This window comes from Capsella rubella, unplaced genomic scaffold (genome assembly GCF_000375325.1).
Source record: "Capsella rubella cultivar Monte Gargano unplaced genomic scaffold, Caprub1_0 scaffold_2, whole genome shotgun sequence".
NCBI lineage: Eukaryota > Viridiplantae > Streptophyta > Magnoliopsida > Brassicales > Brassicaceae > Capsella > Capsella rubella.
This window is the reverse complement of record NW_006238922.1, coordinates 10,213,765-10,233,343: the sequence shown is the minus strand read 5'-3', so window position 1 is coordinate 10,233,343 and position 19,579 is coordinate 10,213,765. Positions and strand designations below refer to the sequence as shown.

The window sequence follows — 19,579 nt, the reverse complement described above, 5'->3', positions numbered from 1 at the left end:
TTTTTTTTGAAAATTCTTAAGAGAATAAAGGATGAGAAAAGAAAAAAAAAATTATTATCACCTTTCTTTTCCGAAGTCTTTCCAATTTTGTATAATATGATTAAAGTGGGACATAATAGAGCAAATCACAGCCTGTGCCTAACTATACGATTTTATCATCTAGCTAGTTACTTAGTTAGTAGGTGACAAAAGAAAAGAAAAACTCTTAATCCTTTTAAATCCCTCTAAAACTCGCATGTTATCCATTTAATCAAAATCTGGTTTGTAGTAAGAGTAAGAGAAGCCTTTTAGCTACCTCTCACAATAACTCGACCAACGTAAAATTTATATCACTAGACCTACTATCATTACTCCATCTTTATGAAGACTCAAGCCGAAATGATTAAACCAATAGAAAGTTAGAACGTGATTAGATTGAGAAACATGTAGAAAGATAACAAAATAAATCGATCTTAGTTGGAAAACAATCCAGACTAAATCGAAAATTATTAAAATCAGAAAGATCGAAAACATATATCCAATTAAAACGGAAATGTTTATGTAAAGAAACAAAAAAAATTCCGGTTAGACGGAAATTGCCTTCTCTCTCTCTGAAGGATAGAGATGTGAGAGAGTTTGATCCGCCTTTCACTTTAGTTTTAATCCGTTGAGGATTTGTTTGGTTTATGTAATTAAAATTGGATATAGTGTAAATGTTATTATTATGTCGTAATCGCTAAACCATAAAAAAACGACGTGGTAATTGAGTGTAAAACTGGATATTAGTAAAAGCCTGAAAAACGACGTTGTAATCGGGAAGGCTCTCTCTATGGAGTTTTAACTCTTTTCAAACTTTCTTTGCATTAGTTGTACAAATGTATTTTTCTTGAATCTAATTTAACACTATTTTTTTTTTTTTTAAAAGGTGAAATATCAAATCAAATAATGTATTGTTTTTCTCTATAAATTCTATAAAAATACCCAACAGTTTTAGATGAATTATGAGTCATATATCGTCGTTAAAAGAACACGTAATATTTTTTTCCTTCTTCTTAAAGTATCCAAACTCACCCAAATTATCAATCATTTATTCCTATTTTTATTTAATATAAAAACTCTAGTAAATAATTAAATCCCTTAAAATCTCACTCAAATGTCAAATCTCTTAAAATTTAAAAATGTTAAATTCCACCAAATCATGCCTCATAAAGGAAGTAGATAGCACTTCATTTTGTTGGCAAAAAAGAAAGAAAAGGAAGCATACTTAAACTCTATCAATGTTCAAATAAATAGATTAGTTAACAATATGAAAGCATATTTAATAATAAAGTATTTAAATCACAAATTGTCTCATTTTGTTCATTATTTTTAATAATATTCTATTCATACATTAAGCAACATTAATTTATTTACTCTAAATGACAATGTGAGATCTATATTTTTTTGTCACAATAAATGTTAATCTAAAGTTAAATGTTAATCTTCGTAAATATAAATATACAGATCTAAACTATGAATTACCATCCTTTGAAAAGAATGGAGGATAACAAAAATACAATTCCTAAGCTAATTGCTATATCAAATGATATAGTTGAAGAGATCTTTAAGCATCTTCCGATAAAATCACTCGCTAGATTTAAAGTTTTGTCAAAAACATGTAGAGGGATGATCGAATCAACCCATTTTTCCCACAAACGAATCGTTGATACAGGATTAGCAACCCCTAATATGAAAATTCTTGTTGTTAGTCAACAATTGTCTGCCAAGTTTCATAAAGAAGATTCAAACTCAACAACTTTGCGTTTGGATACTTTTTCTAGAGAGGCGTCACAATAACAAAAAATATTGTCCTTCTTCTTCTAGTTACTACACTTTTCCTGATGATCCAGTCGACAAATCTCAAAACAAAACAATTCAAGTCTTGGGGTCTTGTGATGGATTGGTCTTGATTCGGATCTACGACGATTTTAGGTACATTTACTTGATCAATCCGACGACTAACGAACACATAACACTTTTTCCGGAATTTTCTCAATGGCCAGTTGATATTAAATGTATTTCTACGTTAAACGTTAATACACCATGGAGAGAATTTGGCCAATCAATCTTTAACTATGAAGGTGAATTACTGAATATAATGCCGTTTATCGCTGGATTTGGTAAAGATATTGTTACAAAATCATATAAGGTGGTTTTGATATATTCAAAATTTAAGAGTTGTAATTGTTTCAAGGCCAAGGTCATATCTCTTGATAATGGTGAGCAAAGAAGCGCAGATTTTTCTAGTTTAGATGGCCATACATTTTGCGAGGAGCAGACATCAGTCTACGCAAACGGATCTCTCTTTTGGTTGACGTTAGATGAAAAGAGGCAAGCACTTGACATGATACTAGCTATCGATCTTCACACCGAAACATTTCGATGGATATTATTACCGGTGTGTTACACTAATTATCCTACTCGTATAGAAATGTGGAATCTGAACGATCGTTTGTGCGTATCAGATGTGCTGAAAAGTTCAGATTTGGTCGTATGGAGTTTACAAAAAGAGTATCCACCTAATGAGAAATGGGAGAGAATATATTCTATTGATATAAGAACTAACCAGCTCCAGCTACATGAAAAGTTTTGGATGCTTGGCTTGGCGGCTGCCTATTTTCCAAGCATTAGTAAGAATAGAGCTCGAGTTCCATTTGCTAGACAAAAAACAATCTCATATTCGCCGACAATGATTTCCCCTTCAAGTTTGGTCTTCTGATCGTGTTTCTACCTTCACTTGGTTTAACCAAAACTATTAAGTTTGTAATAATATTATCTATAAATTAAAAAGAAATGTTTAGAATTATAATATATATATATATATATATATATATATATAAAACTATATTTAATTTCAATTTATTTGTATTTGGATATATAGTTATATGAATAAGTACAACAATTCTCTTAACCCGTTTTTACAAAGGATGAGAAAAGAAAAAAAAAATTATTAGCACCTTTCTTTTCCGAAGGCTTTCCAATTTTGTATAATATGATTAAAGTGGGACATAATAGAGCAAAACACAGCCTGTGCCTAACTATACGTTTTTATCATCTAGCTAGTTATATCATAATTTGGAGCCATATATAATTAACATGGCTTTTCTCACGCCGTTGGAAAAAAATATTCCTGTGGTTTTCAACGAATTTTTTATAGGGTTTTCTCATAATTTGGAGCCATAACAAAAAGGACATGTATATTTATTAATTATTAGTAACCCTCCAAAGTAAGAAAGTGGACATCAATATAAAAAGATAGTCATCAAGTGTGTTGATGAATTCATCAAATATTTCTCACATGCTGTAGTAGCTTAGTTAGTTAGTTGGTGACAAACTAAAGAAAAGTTGATAAACTCCTAATCCTTTTTATATCCCTCTATTTTAAACTCGATCGCATGTTATCAATTTAATTGAAATCTGGTTTGTGGTAAGAAGTCTTAGCTATCTCTCACAATAACTCGACCAACTTAAATTTTTTTGTATCATTAAACCAACTAACGTGAAATCTACATATTACAAAACATAGATATATTCTATGGTGGAGCAATTTCGGGTTCGGACCGAGATCTCTCAAAACGTTCCATCATCAAGCGGTGGCCATATTTTCTTAAAGGACAAAAAAATACAGCCAAGTATCATAATTTGCTAGGCAACAAGTGTATGGTAGCCACAAGACACGTTCAATCTCATTGACCTTTGTTAGTCTTCGTCATTATTCAAAAAATTTCGTTTGTGTCATTTAAATGATCAGTTCACGATAAGACAGTGTAAACAATATATTACTAAACTTAATGATTCAAGAAAAAACATATTCTCCAGAGCTCTTACATACAAACATATTATTTTCTTGTTTACCATTAAACAAACATGGCCGTAAGTAAACGTTGCGGTCACCTCATAAGTCTATTGTTCTTGTTTTCTCTAGTTAACTTCCCTTTCATAACCATATCCGAAACGCCATGTCCGTACCCTTGTTACCCGCCTCCAATAACCGGTATTGGCTCCACTCAACCGGCCGGTTATTATCCTCAACCGACCAGTTACTACCCTCCCCCATCGTCCGGTAATTACCCTTCTCCGCCTTATTATGGGGGTAACTCCGGTGGCGGATATTACGGTTCTCCACCGCCGGATCCTATCTTGCCTTACTTCCCGTTCTACTACAGGAAACCTCCACATCAAATAGATCAGTCATCATCTTCCTCGAAATCAGCGGTCAAGATCGTAACAATGGCAAATCTTCTTGCGGTACTTGTGTTTTTTTCTTGGTAACGTTTTTGTTTTATGGGTTAATTTTAACCTTCTTTTTAAAAAATTGTAACTTTCTATAGTTGAAACGTTTAATTAACGTTAAGAGTAAATAATATGCTCCAGTTTGTGTAACTTGTCACTTGTGTATTTTAGTATATATTAAAGTTATATTAAAGTTAAGAGTATATAATATGCATTTTCCAAAAAGAGGAAACTGAAACATTTTTTTGAATATTGAGAAATTAAACTCTTCTTGTTTTTGTTAATCTTTATATAAGAATCACGAGTAGCAAAAAATATATGAGTAATTTCTAGTCTCAGTTGTATAAACAGTCTTTAATTAGTACAAGCAAAGTTGGATTAGTTCCTCCTCCATTAAATGATTAAGTGAAGCTAACCCAAAAGTTGAATAACTCTATTTCATGAAAAGGCTAGCTCTCACAGCTTGAGAATCAGTGAGTATAGAAACGTCATTAAAGTTACATCTGAATTGATAAAACGTTTATTATTCCATAAATAACATAAATGAAGATTAACGTCAACTCGTCAAAGGAAACAAAAATGAATAATTCCATAATATATATTTTCTATGTTCATTGTTAATCCATTTTCTAGGAAAAAAATAATATATTTTTAAAGTTTTCTATGCATTTTCTAATACTCTCTCCATTTCTTATTAAATGATGTTTTAGCCAAAAAAAAATTTGTTTCACTATAAGTCATGTCCCAAAACTTTAAGCATCACTTAAATTGAGAAGGAGGAAGTAGTTATTAAAGAAAAATTGTAAATTTTAAGAAAATAAGTGAATATTATCAGTTAAGAGCTATAAAAAATTGTCAATCCTAAAAGATAATATATTTATAATAATTTCTTAATATGTATGAAAAATATAAAAAGTTAATTTAATAATAAAAAAATTAAGTTTCCAAAGATCAATAAAGACATTGTTCTACGGCTGTCGCTGAAATCGTCTTGTCAAAGAAGTGGGCATCGATCATCGTTGAAGTACGATTCAAAGCAGATTATTTGGAGGTCTCACTGAGAAGGCCTATAATTATCAACGGTGTAAGTAGGTCGTCACTTTAGTTTAACTTGCACGCGTACATCTAAACACACTAACGAAGAATTTCAGTTCCACACATCAAAAGTTTACTATAATTATTGCATGCAAAGTGCAACAGATTTGTTTTAGTAGTTTAACTCTTCCAAGAACCACCACTGAATCAAACAGTAACATTTTTTTTATTTTTTTTTGTAAAGTTAACATTATCTAAAAAGGTTTTCACTTTATTGTCTTTTGGTAACTCTCCAAAAAATAACGTCAAAACTTATTAATTAGCATAGAGAGAGAGAGAGAGAGAGTATACGCAACAACTTTAGTTTTAACAAGTCGTCAATCCACAAAATCAATTTAAGCGTAGAAACACGGTTTAACCTTTTTAATTGTTTTCAGTTTCCATTTTTCAGGTCTTTGTAAACAACTGTTGAAACTTGTAAGGGAATGTTTAGATTTTAGAATACGCATAAAAACTTACTTGCCACTTGCATGTATTTTGCTTTTCTTTTACTCTGCTAATTTTTTTTAGGATTGTTTGCTTTATGTTTAGATTTGAAACTGAAATAAAATGATGTAATGTTATTATTAATTAAGTATAGTAGTATTCACTTATTCAGACTTCACCGTGTTATTATTGGTTATTGGATACCAGTACAATACTTTGAAAACAATTGTCAAGACGAATCACTAATCATTTATTTTATATAAAAAGTACTCTAGTAAATAACCAAATCCCTTAAAATCTCACTCAAATGTCAAATCTCTTAATTAAAAAATATTAAACCAAATCATGACCCATAAGGAAGTAGATAGCATATTAGAGTTCAAAATCTAAGTTCAAATAAATAGATTAATTATCAACAATTATTTTCTAAGTGATTAATTGTTAAAGAAAATTATATGAAAGCATATTTAATTATATGAAAATTGTTTATAAACTGTCTCGCTGTGAAAAATCAAATAAAAATTTCACAAATTGTCTCATTTAATTTTCATTATTTTAGTAGTAATATATACATACATTAAGCAACATTAATTTATTTACTCTTCTTTATCCTAAAATAAATTAACACTGTTAGATCTTCTTTTTTTTTGTCACAATAAATGTTAAATTTACAGCAGAAAGTCCAAGATTAGATCATTGTTTTCTTCATACATATAAATATACAAATCTAAATTATGAATTATCATCCTTTGGAAAAGAATGGAACATGACAAAAATACAGTTCCTAAGACAATTGTTGTATCAGATGATATGGTTGAAGAGATCTTTCAACATCTTCCAATAAAATCACTCACTAAATTTAAAATCCTGTCAAAAGAATGTAGAGGGATGATCGAATCAACCCATTTTTCCCACAAACGACTCGTACATAAAGGATTACCAAGCCCTAATATGAAAAGTCTTGTTGTTAGTCAACAATTGTCTGCCAAGTTTCATAAAGAAGATTCAAACTCAACAACTTTGCGTTTGGATACTTTTTCTGGGGAGGATTACGATAACAAAAAATATTGTCCTTCTTCTTCTAGTTACTACACTTTTCCTGATGATCCAGTCGACAAATCTCAAAACAAAACAATTCAAGTCTTGGGGTCTTGTGATGGATTGGTCTTGATTCGGATCTACGACGATTTTAGGTACATTTACTTGATCAATCCGACGACTAAAGAACACATAACACTTTTTCCGGAATTTTCTCAATGGCCAGTTAATTTTAATTTTACGGAAAATAGAACAAGGGGACAAGTTTCTCAATCAATCTTTAGTTACGAAGGTGAATTACTGAAGATAATGCCGTTTCTTGCTGGATTTGGTAAAGACATTGTTACAAAATCATATAAGGTGGTTTTGATATATTCAAGACCTAGGAATTGTGTTTTTTTCAAGACCAAGGTCATATCCCTTGATAATGGTGAGCAAAGAGACGCAGATTTTTCTACTTTAGAGGTCCGTGAATTCTGCGAAGAGCAGACATCAGTCTACGCAAACGGATCTCTCTTTTGGTTGACGTTGGATAAGAGGAGGCAAACACTTGATATGGTACTAGCTATCGATCTTCACACCGAAAAATTTCGATGGATAATGTTACCAGTGTGCTATACCAATGATGCTACTAGAGTAGAAATGTGGAATCTGAATGATCAGTTGTGCTTAGCGAATGTGCAAAATAGTTCACATGTGGATGTTTGGAGTTTACAAGAACAAAATCCTACCGAGGATATATGGGAGAGAATATATTCTATTGATATTAAAAGAACTAGCCAACTACCTACAAAGTTTTGGATGCTTGGTCTAGCGGCTCTATATTTTCCAAGTATTGACAAGAGTCGAGGCCGAGATCCATTTGTTAGACAAAGAATGATCTCTTATTCGCCGACAATGATTTCTCCTTCAAGTTTGATGTTGTGATGGTGTTTCTACCTTCACTTGGTTTAATCAAAGTCAAAACTCAAAACTATTAAGTTTTTAACAATATTATATATATAACATATTAGCATGTCCACTACAAGACCAAAACTATTAGCATGTGCACTACAAGACCAAAACTATTAAAACTATGGAGAAACCTCAAAAACAATCCCGGCAAGTACACTGCAATGAAACGCCCAAAAGTAGAAAAAGGACAGTCCTCAAGACGCAAGGCTGATTGAAGATTAATGGCATGGTTCGTTCTATTAATTAGGCAATATTGGAGTTCAAGTTTTTTTAGTTCATGTATGTTTAGACTTTGTTAATTTAATAACTTTATCGAATTTAGTTCATGTTATGTTTAGACTTTGTTAATTTAATAACTTTATCTAATTTAGTTCATGTTATGTTCTATTGAATTTAGACTTTTCGTTCATGTTATGTTTATGGTCTTTCATATGTTTATGGTCTTTCATAAATTAAAGCAAATTACATTTTTTGCAATTCAACGTTTCAAATAACAAATTATAGATTCAATATATATTCAATATAGATCTAAATACCATTGCAAATTAAACAGCATTTTCTCAGTGCCAGGAAAGAATATATTATAGCACGACAAAAAAGCTCAAAAACAATATTCAATGACAATTGATAAATGCTCTTGTAAATGATGGTATAGCAAGGTATAATTGCCATTAAAAAATATACAATAGCAAGATAAATTTACTATATAAAACTTTACAATAGCAGGGTCTTTATGCTAAGATTGTGTTAAATTCGAGAACCATATCCAACCACCAGCACATTTAATGTGCTATCATTATATATAATACAGCTCATTATATTTGCTATAATAAAAAACATAATAGCAAGAAACAGGCGCTACCAAAAAGTAATAAATATCATGCGGTTAGAGCAATGATAGGTTAATCTTCTTAACTCATTAACTACGCTATGATAGGGGGTGAGTCTATCATAGCTCCTCATATCATAGTGTTTATGAATACGCTACGAAAGACTTTTAGTAGCTGTTTTCGTGTGCTATAAAAGACCATTTTTCTTGTAGTGATTTATTGAAGAATGTTCTAAAAAAGATGTTATATATATATATATATATATTTTTTTTTTTTCATTTATACTTATTTGAGATTATTAGCTATTTAAAAAAGTTTATTTTTCCATATGTTTTTTTTATTGTTAATGCTATATCAAATTCTTGTTTTTAACTAGTATAACATATTTGGATATAGTTATGATGAATAAGTACAATTTGAACCAAATTTTACGGTTGTCACTTGTTAAGATGAAAAGTTGCCATCAAGAGACAAAGATTTCTAAAATGAAGACTTAAGGTTTTTTTTTTTTTTTTAAATGTATACCTCCTCTAAAAATACGTGTAAACTCCACTCAAAGAAAATACATCAATATTACGATAAAATCAATTAAATCCAACAAAATTGATATACAAACATTCTTGTTAGTTATAGGTCTCAATCATTTAATCTCTAAGGCCATATCCACAAAACAGAAAGGTAACTCAGTAGGAAAATTTTGAAACGTATTCTTTAAAAAGAGTTTGTTGGCAAATTAGAACGTTTTTTAAACATAGTTATAGAAAATTTATTATTCATAATTAGTAAAATATCTCAGTTTTCCTTTTCAAATATTTGTACAGACTATAAACAAACTACTGTACCAAAAATATTTGTACAAAGAGACAAATAACTTCAAAGAAAAATACTTAAATACTTTTTTTTTACATCAAAGGAAAATACTTATACATAAACAAATATACAGAACAGCCAACGAGTTTCTCATAATCAGTGGACCAACTCTTTGTTCTTCACATAAGGAAAAAAAAGACTATATATATATATATATCAACATGATCCAAGAAAGTTGGAACACTATTATAGTTGCCAACCACTCCTGACTCCTCCAATATTAAACATTATGAGATTTTTTTGTGACTGTATCGTAAGACAACACAAAGAGATCACTGCCGTAACTGTCAAAGCATTGTACGAAAACAAGTTCTCCTGTTCCAATGGTTCACTCGGTTCGGTTCATTCAAAAGTACTTTGTTGTCAAAGTCAGAGTCATCCACTAAGGCAATGTTGCCATTGTGAATCACAAATTTCCAACGTCATTACTAGACATACTCCTTCAATAGCTGGTGAATGATCACACTTGCATGTGATCCGCCTCCAAGACGCGTAATTACTTTACATCTAAACCAGAAAGGAGAAGTATTAATTTCTACGCGCAAAAAACTTACTATAATTAGCATGGACGTTATTGGATACCAAGCATGAGGGTGTGACGACATATTCTCTTCCATCGTACAAATTTTAATAATTTGATTATTCGAATATAGTTGACTAACACGTCAAAATAATACAAAGCTTTTCATTTGAATTTGTTTGTACACAATCCCAATAGGACTAGTATTACTTGGGAGACAACATTATTATTTAGCATAAATAAGGATTTACAACAGTAGAAGTGATAAAAACGAACCATTCCAATAAGTCCTAGAACTAGCTATACTTGAGAGAATGAAGCAGCCAACTCTTATTCTTGATACCAAAATGGACCAAACTCTTGTTCTTCACAAAAGCAGAGGACTATCTATGTGATCCAAGAAGGTTCGAACAGAATGAAACTGATCTCCAACAACTCCTTCAATCTCAAATTTTGTAACATCTCTCGTGGCTCTGTCGTAATACAACACAAAGAGTGATCCCTTATACGCAGCGTCTAGTGCGAAAACAAGTCTTTGATTTCCAATGGTACCTTTAAAATAAAACATCATATCTTCAACAGTTTGTTTCCAGTCAGAAATAACAATCCAATTCATATCCCATTCTCCTGAAATTTCATCTCTAACCATCAATTGAACAGTTCCATTACAAGGGGATTCTTTCACCAAAGCAATCTTCCCGTTGAAGTTCATTAATGTCTCCATTCGAGTGTCGACTCCCTCGGGTAATTCAATGACAGTAAACACTTCAGACCTCAAGTTGAAGCTCATTACTAGAGATTTATCAGTATTGGACAGAGCTCCATAGTACAAAACTCCTTCTTTACATAGTCCTTCCGTAACTGGAGAATGATCATGCTCACATATGATCCTTCTCCAAGATTGTGTACCCGATCTCACGGTCAAAATCTGATGTATCTTAGCTCCTTGTGATTTATCAAACGCTAAAACCTTGAATACATTTGTAACTTCATCGTATCCGAAAAATACTGTTATGGCCTTTTCTTTACACGCTTGGATCTCTGGTAAAGAAGTCAGAAACTTTCCCGTACCCGGATTGTAAATCACAACCTTAGTTTTCTCTCGAAGACAGATCAAACCTCGGACAGGTGGAGAAATCTCATCATATCCTGGTTCAGGAGAGATGCACATATCTTGCTGATCACCAGAAGACAACAATGACTCCTCCTCTTGAGAAACAGAGTGAAACAGAACATCACCTACTGTTAGGTTGAACTTTAGTCGACGGACCATAAACATCACTCGAGGCCTTTGTATCGACCGGCTCAAGTAAAGTTGTCTGAAGGCTTTCGTACGGATCAAAGGTGACCATTTCTTTGAGACGCAGAATACCATTAAGCATTTCAGAGGCAACCGTGACAGGATCTCCGTTTGTATCTCTACAGGAAGTGCTTCGAAACTTGTCTTCAACACCATTTCTTGTTCTTTTGTGTTTGAGAATGCTCTGATGATGTTATGTGTTTTAGACAAAACGTGGTTATCAAAAGAACACAAAATGTGATATATTTATAGAAATATGAGTTTGTTACCTAAACCTTTGACTTTAGTTTAACTTGTTGAGACGTAAGTAGAACGCGAACATCTTTAACTTTACTGTCATGCTTAGATGATCCAAAAACAAAAAGAGAAATGTTAGTTCCACAATTTTAAATTCAAAGATACTAAAATTGTAGGCCAATCAGCATATAGATTATTGGATACCAACCATGAAAATTTACATACACTTTCTTTCATCCGACACGGTTTTCGTAATTTAATACTTTAATTCTTCGAAATACAATTGAATCACACGTCAAAATATAAAAACCTTAACGTTTTTTCTCTTTCTAAATTATTATTTTGTAATTGCATGAAAAAAATTACTTATTTATATGACTAGATTAGCAAAAATTTGGTGTTAAGCATGGTTTGAAAGGTTTTGTTTTCATCCACACGGTTTTCAGTTTTCTCTATAACTCTTTGTACACAATGGTTGAAATAAATTGGATGGAACATTATTATCTTAAATAGAAACAAATTGGATGTAATGTTATTATTATGTCTACTATTCAGAGTTGTTTTTTCTTATTGGTTAAAGACTTAAGTACTTAGCAGAGTCACACATATCAGTTTAACAGAACGCTAAACAAAAGCAGAGGATGATGATATGATTAATCGCGTTAGAAAGCGATGCAGCCAACCGCAGAATTCAAATCGCCACATGTCTGTTTAGTTTCCGCTTCTTGCAGGACGAGCACCAATCTTTTGCTTTATTTCAACCGCCATGAGATTACTCTTTTTCAAATCCGAATCTTTAGCCGCGCTTTGTTTTCTATTACTGACCATTACCTTTACCGTTTTAGCTTCTTCAGAACCGTGTTTGTAAGGAACTCTTGTGACTGCTCTGTTAGACATTGAGGCTGAGGACGCGGGTCGTGATCTTGATGGTGCTACTTTAGATGGCTCGGTCTGAAAATTATTTAGAGAAAGCAAGTTTAGAATATTAATGATGGCTGCTACTTTCTTGATGTTTGGAAGATATAATTATAGTACTCGTGACCAATTGGGTTATCGAGGTTCTAACAACTTGAGAGATTTCTGTAAATACCTTGTTATGAGATCTTGGTCTAGTATCGGTGTTGTAGAATGAAGGCATTGGTGTTGCCTTGAAGTTGAGGCTTTTCCTGAACTGTTTCATCTCAGCTTCGGCCTTTTGCTGCATCCGAAGTGTTTATCCAATCATCCAGTTAGCTATTTTTGAAATGTAAAAGACATGACATGTTTAAATTTTCAAAGAGACATGATGATGACTTATACCTGTGTTTTGGCCTGAACTTGGTTTGTTTCTGTTTTCTTAGCATGTATTTTCTCCTCCAGTTTCATATAGAACTGAAAAAAATAAAAATTTATAAGATCCTCATACAACCAAAGGTAAAAAGATGTCATAGTTTTTGAAGAGAAAGAAGACCTCTTTTCTCTTCTCAGCTCGTTCACTACATTTGAAATGGAAACTAGTAGAGCCTGTACTCATCTCCAGCTTAGAAGAATTGGTACTAGTCTTTAACCTGCAAGTGAAACCATTAGATTTTTGAAAGCGGTTAGGCTCAAGAAACTATAGTGGTCTTAGTATTTGAACCTGTTTGTAGCAATAGGAGTTCGTGTCTCGGTTCTCTTCGATGTTTTAGGATGAGACTCAATGGTTTTCTTCGGTCTTAATTCCTTTAGACTATCACAAAGCCAATAGGTCTTAACTCTAAGCAAAGAGAAGAAAGATGAAACAGAGTTGCAAACGTTATACATGGAAAGAAAAGTAGAGTACCTCTTGGCTTCTACATTGGTTTTCAAATTAGAACTTAAAGAAGAACCCTTTGTCTTCATGGAAGTAGCTTTTGACTTAACATCATGTTTCTTTGTAGAAGCTTTAGTCACACGCACATCAAGAGGAATAATAGGTTTTACATTTTCCCGAGACTTGGATCTAGATGCAGAGGAGGAGGGTGTTTCCGTAGCATCAGATGGCTATGAATAGACCAAGAAACACATAAAGCTTAGATAAATTTGTCAGAATGCAAAAACCAACAAGATATACTCTCAAGTGTAACCTTTTTCGGAACATGTTCCTCGAGTCTTGATCTGGTCTCTTCAACTAAAGCAGAATCTTGAATATCTTGAATCTCAATCTCTTGTGGCGTCTCAGGAGTTTCAAGATCCCCACACTCAACAGGAACAGCAAGAATCCTGTGGTCACCACCGCCTTCTTCATCATCAAGCTCAACCACTTCATCCGAATTCACCAGAATCTCATCATAGCTCACACATTTATCACTTTCCTCATCATACTCACATTGGTTCTTTCCTTCACCACATTTCTCTTGTTCATGGCTGTAGTTACAAACACTGTTTGACTGACTTGTGTTCTCCGAGAAACTCCCATCAGATCGATAATCCTCGAAACTCTCAGTAGCATAGACAGCTTCATCATCCGGCTCACCACCTGTTTGACGAACTCCCCAAGTTTGAGATTCAAGAGAAGCCGGTAATCTGATTCCTTTCTTCTTGAAATGAGCCTCAAAATGTGCTTTCATCTCAGTAACAGAGCCAGGTTTAGAGCACTTATCAACTTCTTCAAGATACCTATTGTGAGAAAAAGATGACCTCTTCTCCCATGATAACTCTTTCTCAAATCTTCCAAACGATATCGATCCAGAGTGGATAGAACTTCCCTGCAATTTGGATTCATAAACCAATAAGAACAATCCTAAAACATATTACATACATACAATGTCGTATCCTAGATTCATTTGAGCTATTTAGTTTTCTAACCAAACCATTCAACCTCTAGTGTGACAACAAAAGTTTCAAAATCATGCCATTCTCTAAAAAGAGCCCAAACACCTAACATTAAACTATATACATAAACCAAAGTGTACCAAAAAGGAAGGTGGTCCTCTAATTTTTTTTTTTTCATTTCATTGAAGCTTAAAGCAATTGACTTTTCTTCCAAGACATAAAGCACTTACTCTGCATACATGCTAATGCGGTTATAAGCAAATTCCAGTAAATGTAAAGCTAAAAGCCATAAAACTCAAGGAAGAGACAAGTAAACCTGAGATTCTATACAGATGAGTAACAAGAACGAACAGAGTAGTAGTAGAAACAAGTTAGAAGTGTGACAATATAGTAGAAGAAGAAGTTACCTGAAAACTAAGGCTAAACGGTTCTTGATGAATCTCGCCAGCCATAATAATTGATCTTTCAAGATTTGGAAGAAGTGTAAAAGCTTTGAAATATCAGAGAGAAAGAGAAGAGAGGAATCTAAGATTGATGAGAGTGGGAGACGAAAGGGTGGTGAAAGAAAGAATCATGTCATGTGCTTTTTTTCTTTCTTTTTTTTGTCTTCTTCTTGTCAGAGGGATGCTCACGTTCTCCGTGATCTAAATCCCGTTTATTTAGGTGTTATCAACGGTCCAGATCCTTCGATTTATAAAGTTTAGACGGCGGTTTTACTGTTTTGACGGCAGATGTGGATCGTCAAAAAACTCGAATGTGGCAGGGTTATGCCACGTCATTAACTTCATAATGGACTCAAGGCCACGCCATTTACTTCATAATGGACTTAGGCCCACTTTAAGAAAAATCTCTCGAGCCCATAAAGATTAAACGTTGCTAAAAATAAAGGATCACGAAGCTTTTGTCTAGGATCTCATGGTGATCCAACATCGTTACTGGTTAGGACTTAGGATTCGGGGTGAGTGTTACCCTAGCTCAATTCATTTTTTTCGTCTTTGTATTCTGCTTCTGATTCCGAAGCTTTTGTCTCACGCTATCTTTGGTAAGCTTCTCTATTTTCTTAGTTTGTCTCTCGGTTGGATTCATTAAGCTTAGTTTCAATTTAGTTACATTTTAGATTGTTTCAGGATTTTTTACTTCTGCTCATCTATGCACATTGAGTGCTGCACTGGTCTTACTCTTACCTCGCTCTGGTTTGTTTCGGAAACACAGAGAACATATTTGAGTAGCTTAAATAACTCCAAGATGCATTTAACGTGGCAAAATCAATTTAAGGAAAACCACAGAGAATTAAATTTGTATTTTATAATGAGTTATTAGATTGAGAGTTATGATGTAAGTGTTTAGTTATAGATCTTGAAACACAGTTAATTTGAGTGTTACCCTAGTTCAATGAGAGCTACTTTATATTTAGCACACATTGGCTACCACAAATCTAATGCTGGTGTGTATATGATCAACAAACCGGATACATTAAGGATGATCAAAGATATGCAAAAGGGTCAATGGAAACTGTAGAACAAAGATCCCGATATTGATTTTAAACGGCAAGTGATACTATCAGTGAAAGCTTCCTGCAAATTTTTTGATGTCTACCCCTGAGAGCATTACTGTAGCCTCTAAAACGTATAATCTCTATACATATGATGGTGGTGCATGAACTCTTTCAGTCTCTATTTGAACGAAAGGTCTTTTTGTGTGGCTATCAAAACATACATAGTTTAAGCATATGTCAATGTTTAATACAAATTTCTTGGCATTCCTTTAATTAGTTTTATATTGAAGAAAAAAAAGTGAAGGGAACCAAAGATAACGTGATGAAAAATAGCCAAAGAACATGAAGCACAACAACAAGTACACAAAACCAAACTAAGGCCGGGACTTGTATTTTGCCTTTACATTCCTTTGTTTGTTTCCTTTTAAACTATTACACTTGTTTCTCTTTCCTTTCTAATTCTCTTTTTAAATACCAAAAAATCTCCCTTTTTTAATTGGTGTGACAAGAGAAATCACAACATGTAATGTCGATATTTTCGAAAGTTGTATGTTGAGAAACAACCAAAACAAAACGATAAGAAAACATATCACTAATGCAAGAAGAGTATATCTTAATAATGTGATTAAATTCATTAATCACAATAGGAAAAAAAAAGCTTAAGCTAACTAAATTAATTCCATTATTAATCAGTTTATTTATAGTTACTTAAAAAAAAGGAAAAATGAAGAAGAATGTATATATATCGAGTTGGAGTTGGCATGGGTGTGTGAATGGTCCCCAGACGCAAAGCTTCATTTGTCTTGAGACTCCGACCGGTGTCCGTGGTTTGGCCGACACCCACCTTCACCTGTCCTTCTCTCTCTCTCAATCTATTCACGTTTACTTTTCTCTTTCATTTTGCTTTTGTTGATTCATGAATTTTCTTTTATATATATATCTTGGATTTCAATTATTAGTATGGTGATGGTATGCCACGAGAATGCAGCCACGCACACGAGGACACCACCATATCCTCTCATCAAAACTTTCCCCCCCAATCGCCTTCTTTCAATTTCTCATTTACCTTATGCTGATCTCTAAAAAACTCATTTTCGATTTTTTAGTCACAGAATCTACTCATTCATAAACTAACTATAATATAATGTATATATCCATCACAATATGTACATTACATCTCATATTCTTTACATAAGCAATCTATTTGCACTAAAATGGAAAAAGAAAATCGGTATTTCAGAAAATAATAAGATTCTAGGTAAAAGTTTTTGGAACATTTTATTTTTTTACGTCGACAACTCATTCTTCAAAAAGTATATTATACGGTTTTACCTCATGTCATCCAAAAAAAAAAAAAAAAATTTGCATAACGCACTATTTTGCTATGGGTCATGCTATTTTTCGATGTAGAAATTTCTGTTATTAGATTTGATTTATAGGCATGTGGTCTATCATCTGAGTATTCCATATTATTATTTAACACTTTTAAGTATTGAAACACTTATTTGCAAGAATCTCAAATGATTTATCTAAAAGAATGTACATGCCTATAAGTCAATAGAAAATATGAAGGTTCCCTTTTGCCATTTTAGAATATACTCAAATAGAAACTTAAGAATTGTTTATTCACCTAATTATTTAAAAAAAAAAAAAACTTGTACATTCATCGTCAACGAGTAGTAATTCACAAAATTTTTGCTCTCCAAATAGTGAAAAGAAGACAACAAAAAAATATATATTGAGAATTTTAATGACATTCTCCTAACTCTTTTTCAAATAAGTGTTTATCTTATTTGGAGGGAACATAATTCAGGCATCCACAATAGTGGCTACTCGTCATTTCCACAAGCTGGCTATCTCTGAAATTATGCATATAAGGCTTCGATATCTTAACTTTGGTTTGCGGTTTTTCGATAATAGATAGCACTTGAATTGTTGGTGTTGCATTTTTTTGGCTTTTTTGTTTCTGAATCTTTTTACTCTTATCTCAGTAATCTCAAAAGCACGTATGTACATTTTTTTACTTTGATTAATCAATTACACATCTTATCAACACATCTTATCAAAAAACTTCTTCTTGTTTTCCTTTACATAATCTACTCTAAATAATATGCACATTTTTGTAACAATAAAAGAATGCACATTTATGGTAAGGGGGGTTGGGATGATTAGTTTCAAAGTGTAGGGACATAGAGACTATTTGGATCTACGCTCACAAATTGTGATCCACATATTTTTTTATTTTTGGACAAACCACATATTTTCTTTCTTTCTTTTTTTCTTCGACAGGTATAATGTGACTCGCGAGCCATTGCCTTCAACATATATGCGACAACTAAGTCACAGTTGTTCTTTTCCTTCTTCTTTTGGGTCCATTCTTTTGTTACTTCAATTCAATGTCTTTTGCTTTCAATTGGATAATACATAGCTCTCTTATCTTATTCCACGTCCATTTTTTTTCATTCTAGTTTCATTAATCATCTTTCAAAGGTTTGTTCCGTTCAATGAACGGATTGTGCATGCATTCGTGTTTTCGACGTCCCTACCCTACGCTTTCCCCATCGTGTTGTAGGGTGAACGTTCCCGGTTTTGCCAAAGCCGTTTACATGCATGGCCCAATCTTGATCAAATCACAATGAAAGCAATATGGTATAACGGGAAAAATCCAATGGAGATAAAACGTAACACAAGGTGCCAATGAAGGGAATTTGTAAAGCACATGAGAGGAGGAGTGGGCATGACTAATAATACTAAAATTTATAATATATAGAGACATCCCGCCCGAGTTGAGGAGAAGCAAACAAGCAAGAAGCATTCATGTCTTGTAAACTATTCACTATTCTTGGCTAGTATGTATACAATAGCTATTATTACTTAGGAGTATGCACATGTTGATTTTAGCACCGGCTCGATAATAATAGAAATAGTATGTTAGGCGCACTATAAGATAATCCAGCATTCCAGCTCATGCTGGAGATGTTGTTATTAGTTTTTTTCGTGTAAGTTTTTAAAAGTTATATATAGTATTACATGCACACAAATATTTTAAACTGAATTTGGATTTAATACATAAAACAAAAGTTAATCAGGATGTAGTATAGTATGTGTTATGTTTTTGTTACAAAATTCTTCAAGATGTTGGACAATATAATCTCAAAGATTTGGATGGTCTACAAAGATCAAATTGAAACATGCGACAAAAAATGAAGACATACAAAAATGTTTTGAAAACCAATGTTAAACCATTATCGCATTTAGTGTACAATAGGATCTTTCGTACCTTTGCTCCGCAAAATACACATCTCTCACATACTATAAACTGACCTTGGTCCATGTATGTTTCTTGCTCGAACATGACAACTTCTCCTTTCCACATCAAAAAGTTTCTACGTGATTCTTCAACATCATGTGCTGTTTTCTTTTTTCTCATATATATTTGTTATATGTCATTATAATATACTTGAGTGATACCCATATTTTGATTGTGATATGTGAAAATTGACAGTGGTTCTGTTTTTCATTATACATATTCATTTCTACACGTTATATTCAACTTTTTTCTCTTTGTTTAGCAATCAGCACATGAAGTCCATACACATATATCCACAGTTGCATACATGTACCTCGCTCTCCCTCAAGAAAAAAAAAAAGTTTAACACAACTTTATAGGTGGTTCAATTAATCATGCATGCATCGATTTTTGTCATATGATAAATCTTTTAACATCGAGACAATCCCATTCTATGCAGAGTCCAAAATACGTGACGATTTTACCGATAAATGTTTCTGAT

General features: G+C 32.7%; 6 protein-coding genes across 6 annotated transcripts; 4 read left to right on the top strand and 2 right to left on the bottom strand.

Annotated features, from left to right (window-relative positions):
• The first annotated feature begins 1,515 nt into the window (after positions 1 to 1,515).
• On the top strand, positions 1,516 to 2,737 carry LOC17895812 (putative F-box protein At1g71320). The gene is given in 3 exon segments (XM_023788538.1): positions 1,516 to 1,803; positions 1,805 to 1,826; positions 1,869 to 2,737. Coding segments are annotated over 3 exon segments (1,179 nt in total).
• A 1,046-nt stretch (positions 2,738 to 3,783) lies between these two features.
• LOC17895343 (extensin-2) lies at positions 3,784 to 4,401 on the top strand. The gene has a single exon (XM_006300925.2). It carries the CDS (start codon positions 3,886 to 3,888, stop codon positions 4,288 to 4,290), a length of 405 nt encoding a protein of 134 aa, XP_006300987.1. The 5' UTR covers positions 3,784 to 3,885; the 3' UTR covers positions 4,291 to 4,401.
• A 2,130-nt stretch (positions 4,402 to 6,531) lies between these two features.
• LOC17894532 (putative F-box protein At1g71320) lies at positions 6,532 to 7,810 on the top strand. The gene is made up of 2 exons (XM_023788361.1): positions 6,532 to 6,841; positions 6,884 to 7,810. Exons 1-2 carry the CDS (start codon positions 6,532 to 6,534, stop codon positions 7,735 to 7,737), a joined length of 1,164 nt encoding a protein of 387 aa, XP_023644129.1. The 3' UTR covers positions 7,738 to 7,810.
• Positions 7,811 to 10,234: 2,424 nt separating this feature from the next.
• Positions 10,235 to 11,382, bottom strand: LOC17894398 (putative F-box protein At1g70960). Its single transcript, XM_006301299.2, has one exon. The coding sequence runs from the start codon at positions 11,357 to 11,359 to the stop codon at positions 10,352 to 10,354; it is 1,008 nt and encodes a 335-aa protein (XP_006301361.2). The 5' UTR covers positions 11,360 to 11,382; the 3' UTR covers positions 10,235 to 10,351.
• Positions 11,383 to 12,027: 645 nt separating this feature from the next.
• Positions 12,028 to 14,847, bottom strand: LOC17894664 (protein WVD2-like 7). The gene is made up of 8 exons (XM_006302123.2): positions 14,701 to 14,847; positions 13,606 to 14,226; positions 13,323 to 13,522; positions 13,140 to 13,229; positions 12,972 to 13,068; positions 12,821 to 12,892; positions 12,612 to 12,719; positions 12,028 to 12,472 (listed from the first exon to the last, which is right to left on the bottom strand). The coding sequence occupies exons 1-8, from the start codon at positions 14,743 to 14,745 to the stop codon at positions 12,233 to 12,235; spliced, it is 1,473 nt and encodes a 490-aa protein (XP_006302185.1). The 5' UTR covers positions 14,746 to 14,847; the 3' UTR covers positions 12,028 to 12,232.
• A 3,464-nt stretch (positions 14,848 to 18,311) lies between these two features.
• Positions 18,312 to 18,427, top strand: LOC111832171 (the record flags this gene model as incomplete). The annotated part of the gene is given in 2 exon segments (XM_023788537.1): positions 18,312 to 18,360; positions 18,363 to 18,427. Coding segments are annotated over 2 exon segments (114 nt in total), but the record flags the coding sequence as incomplete, so codon positions are not given.
• Between the last annotated feature and the right edge of the window lie 1,152 nt (positions 18,428 to 19,579).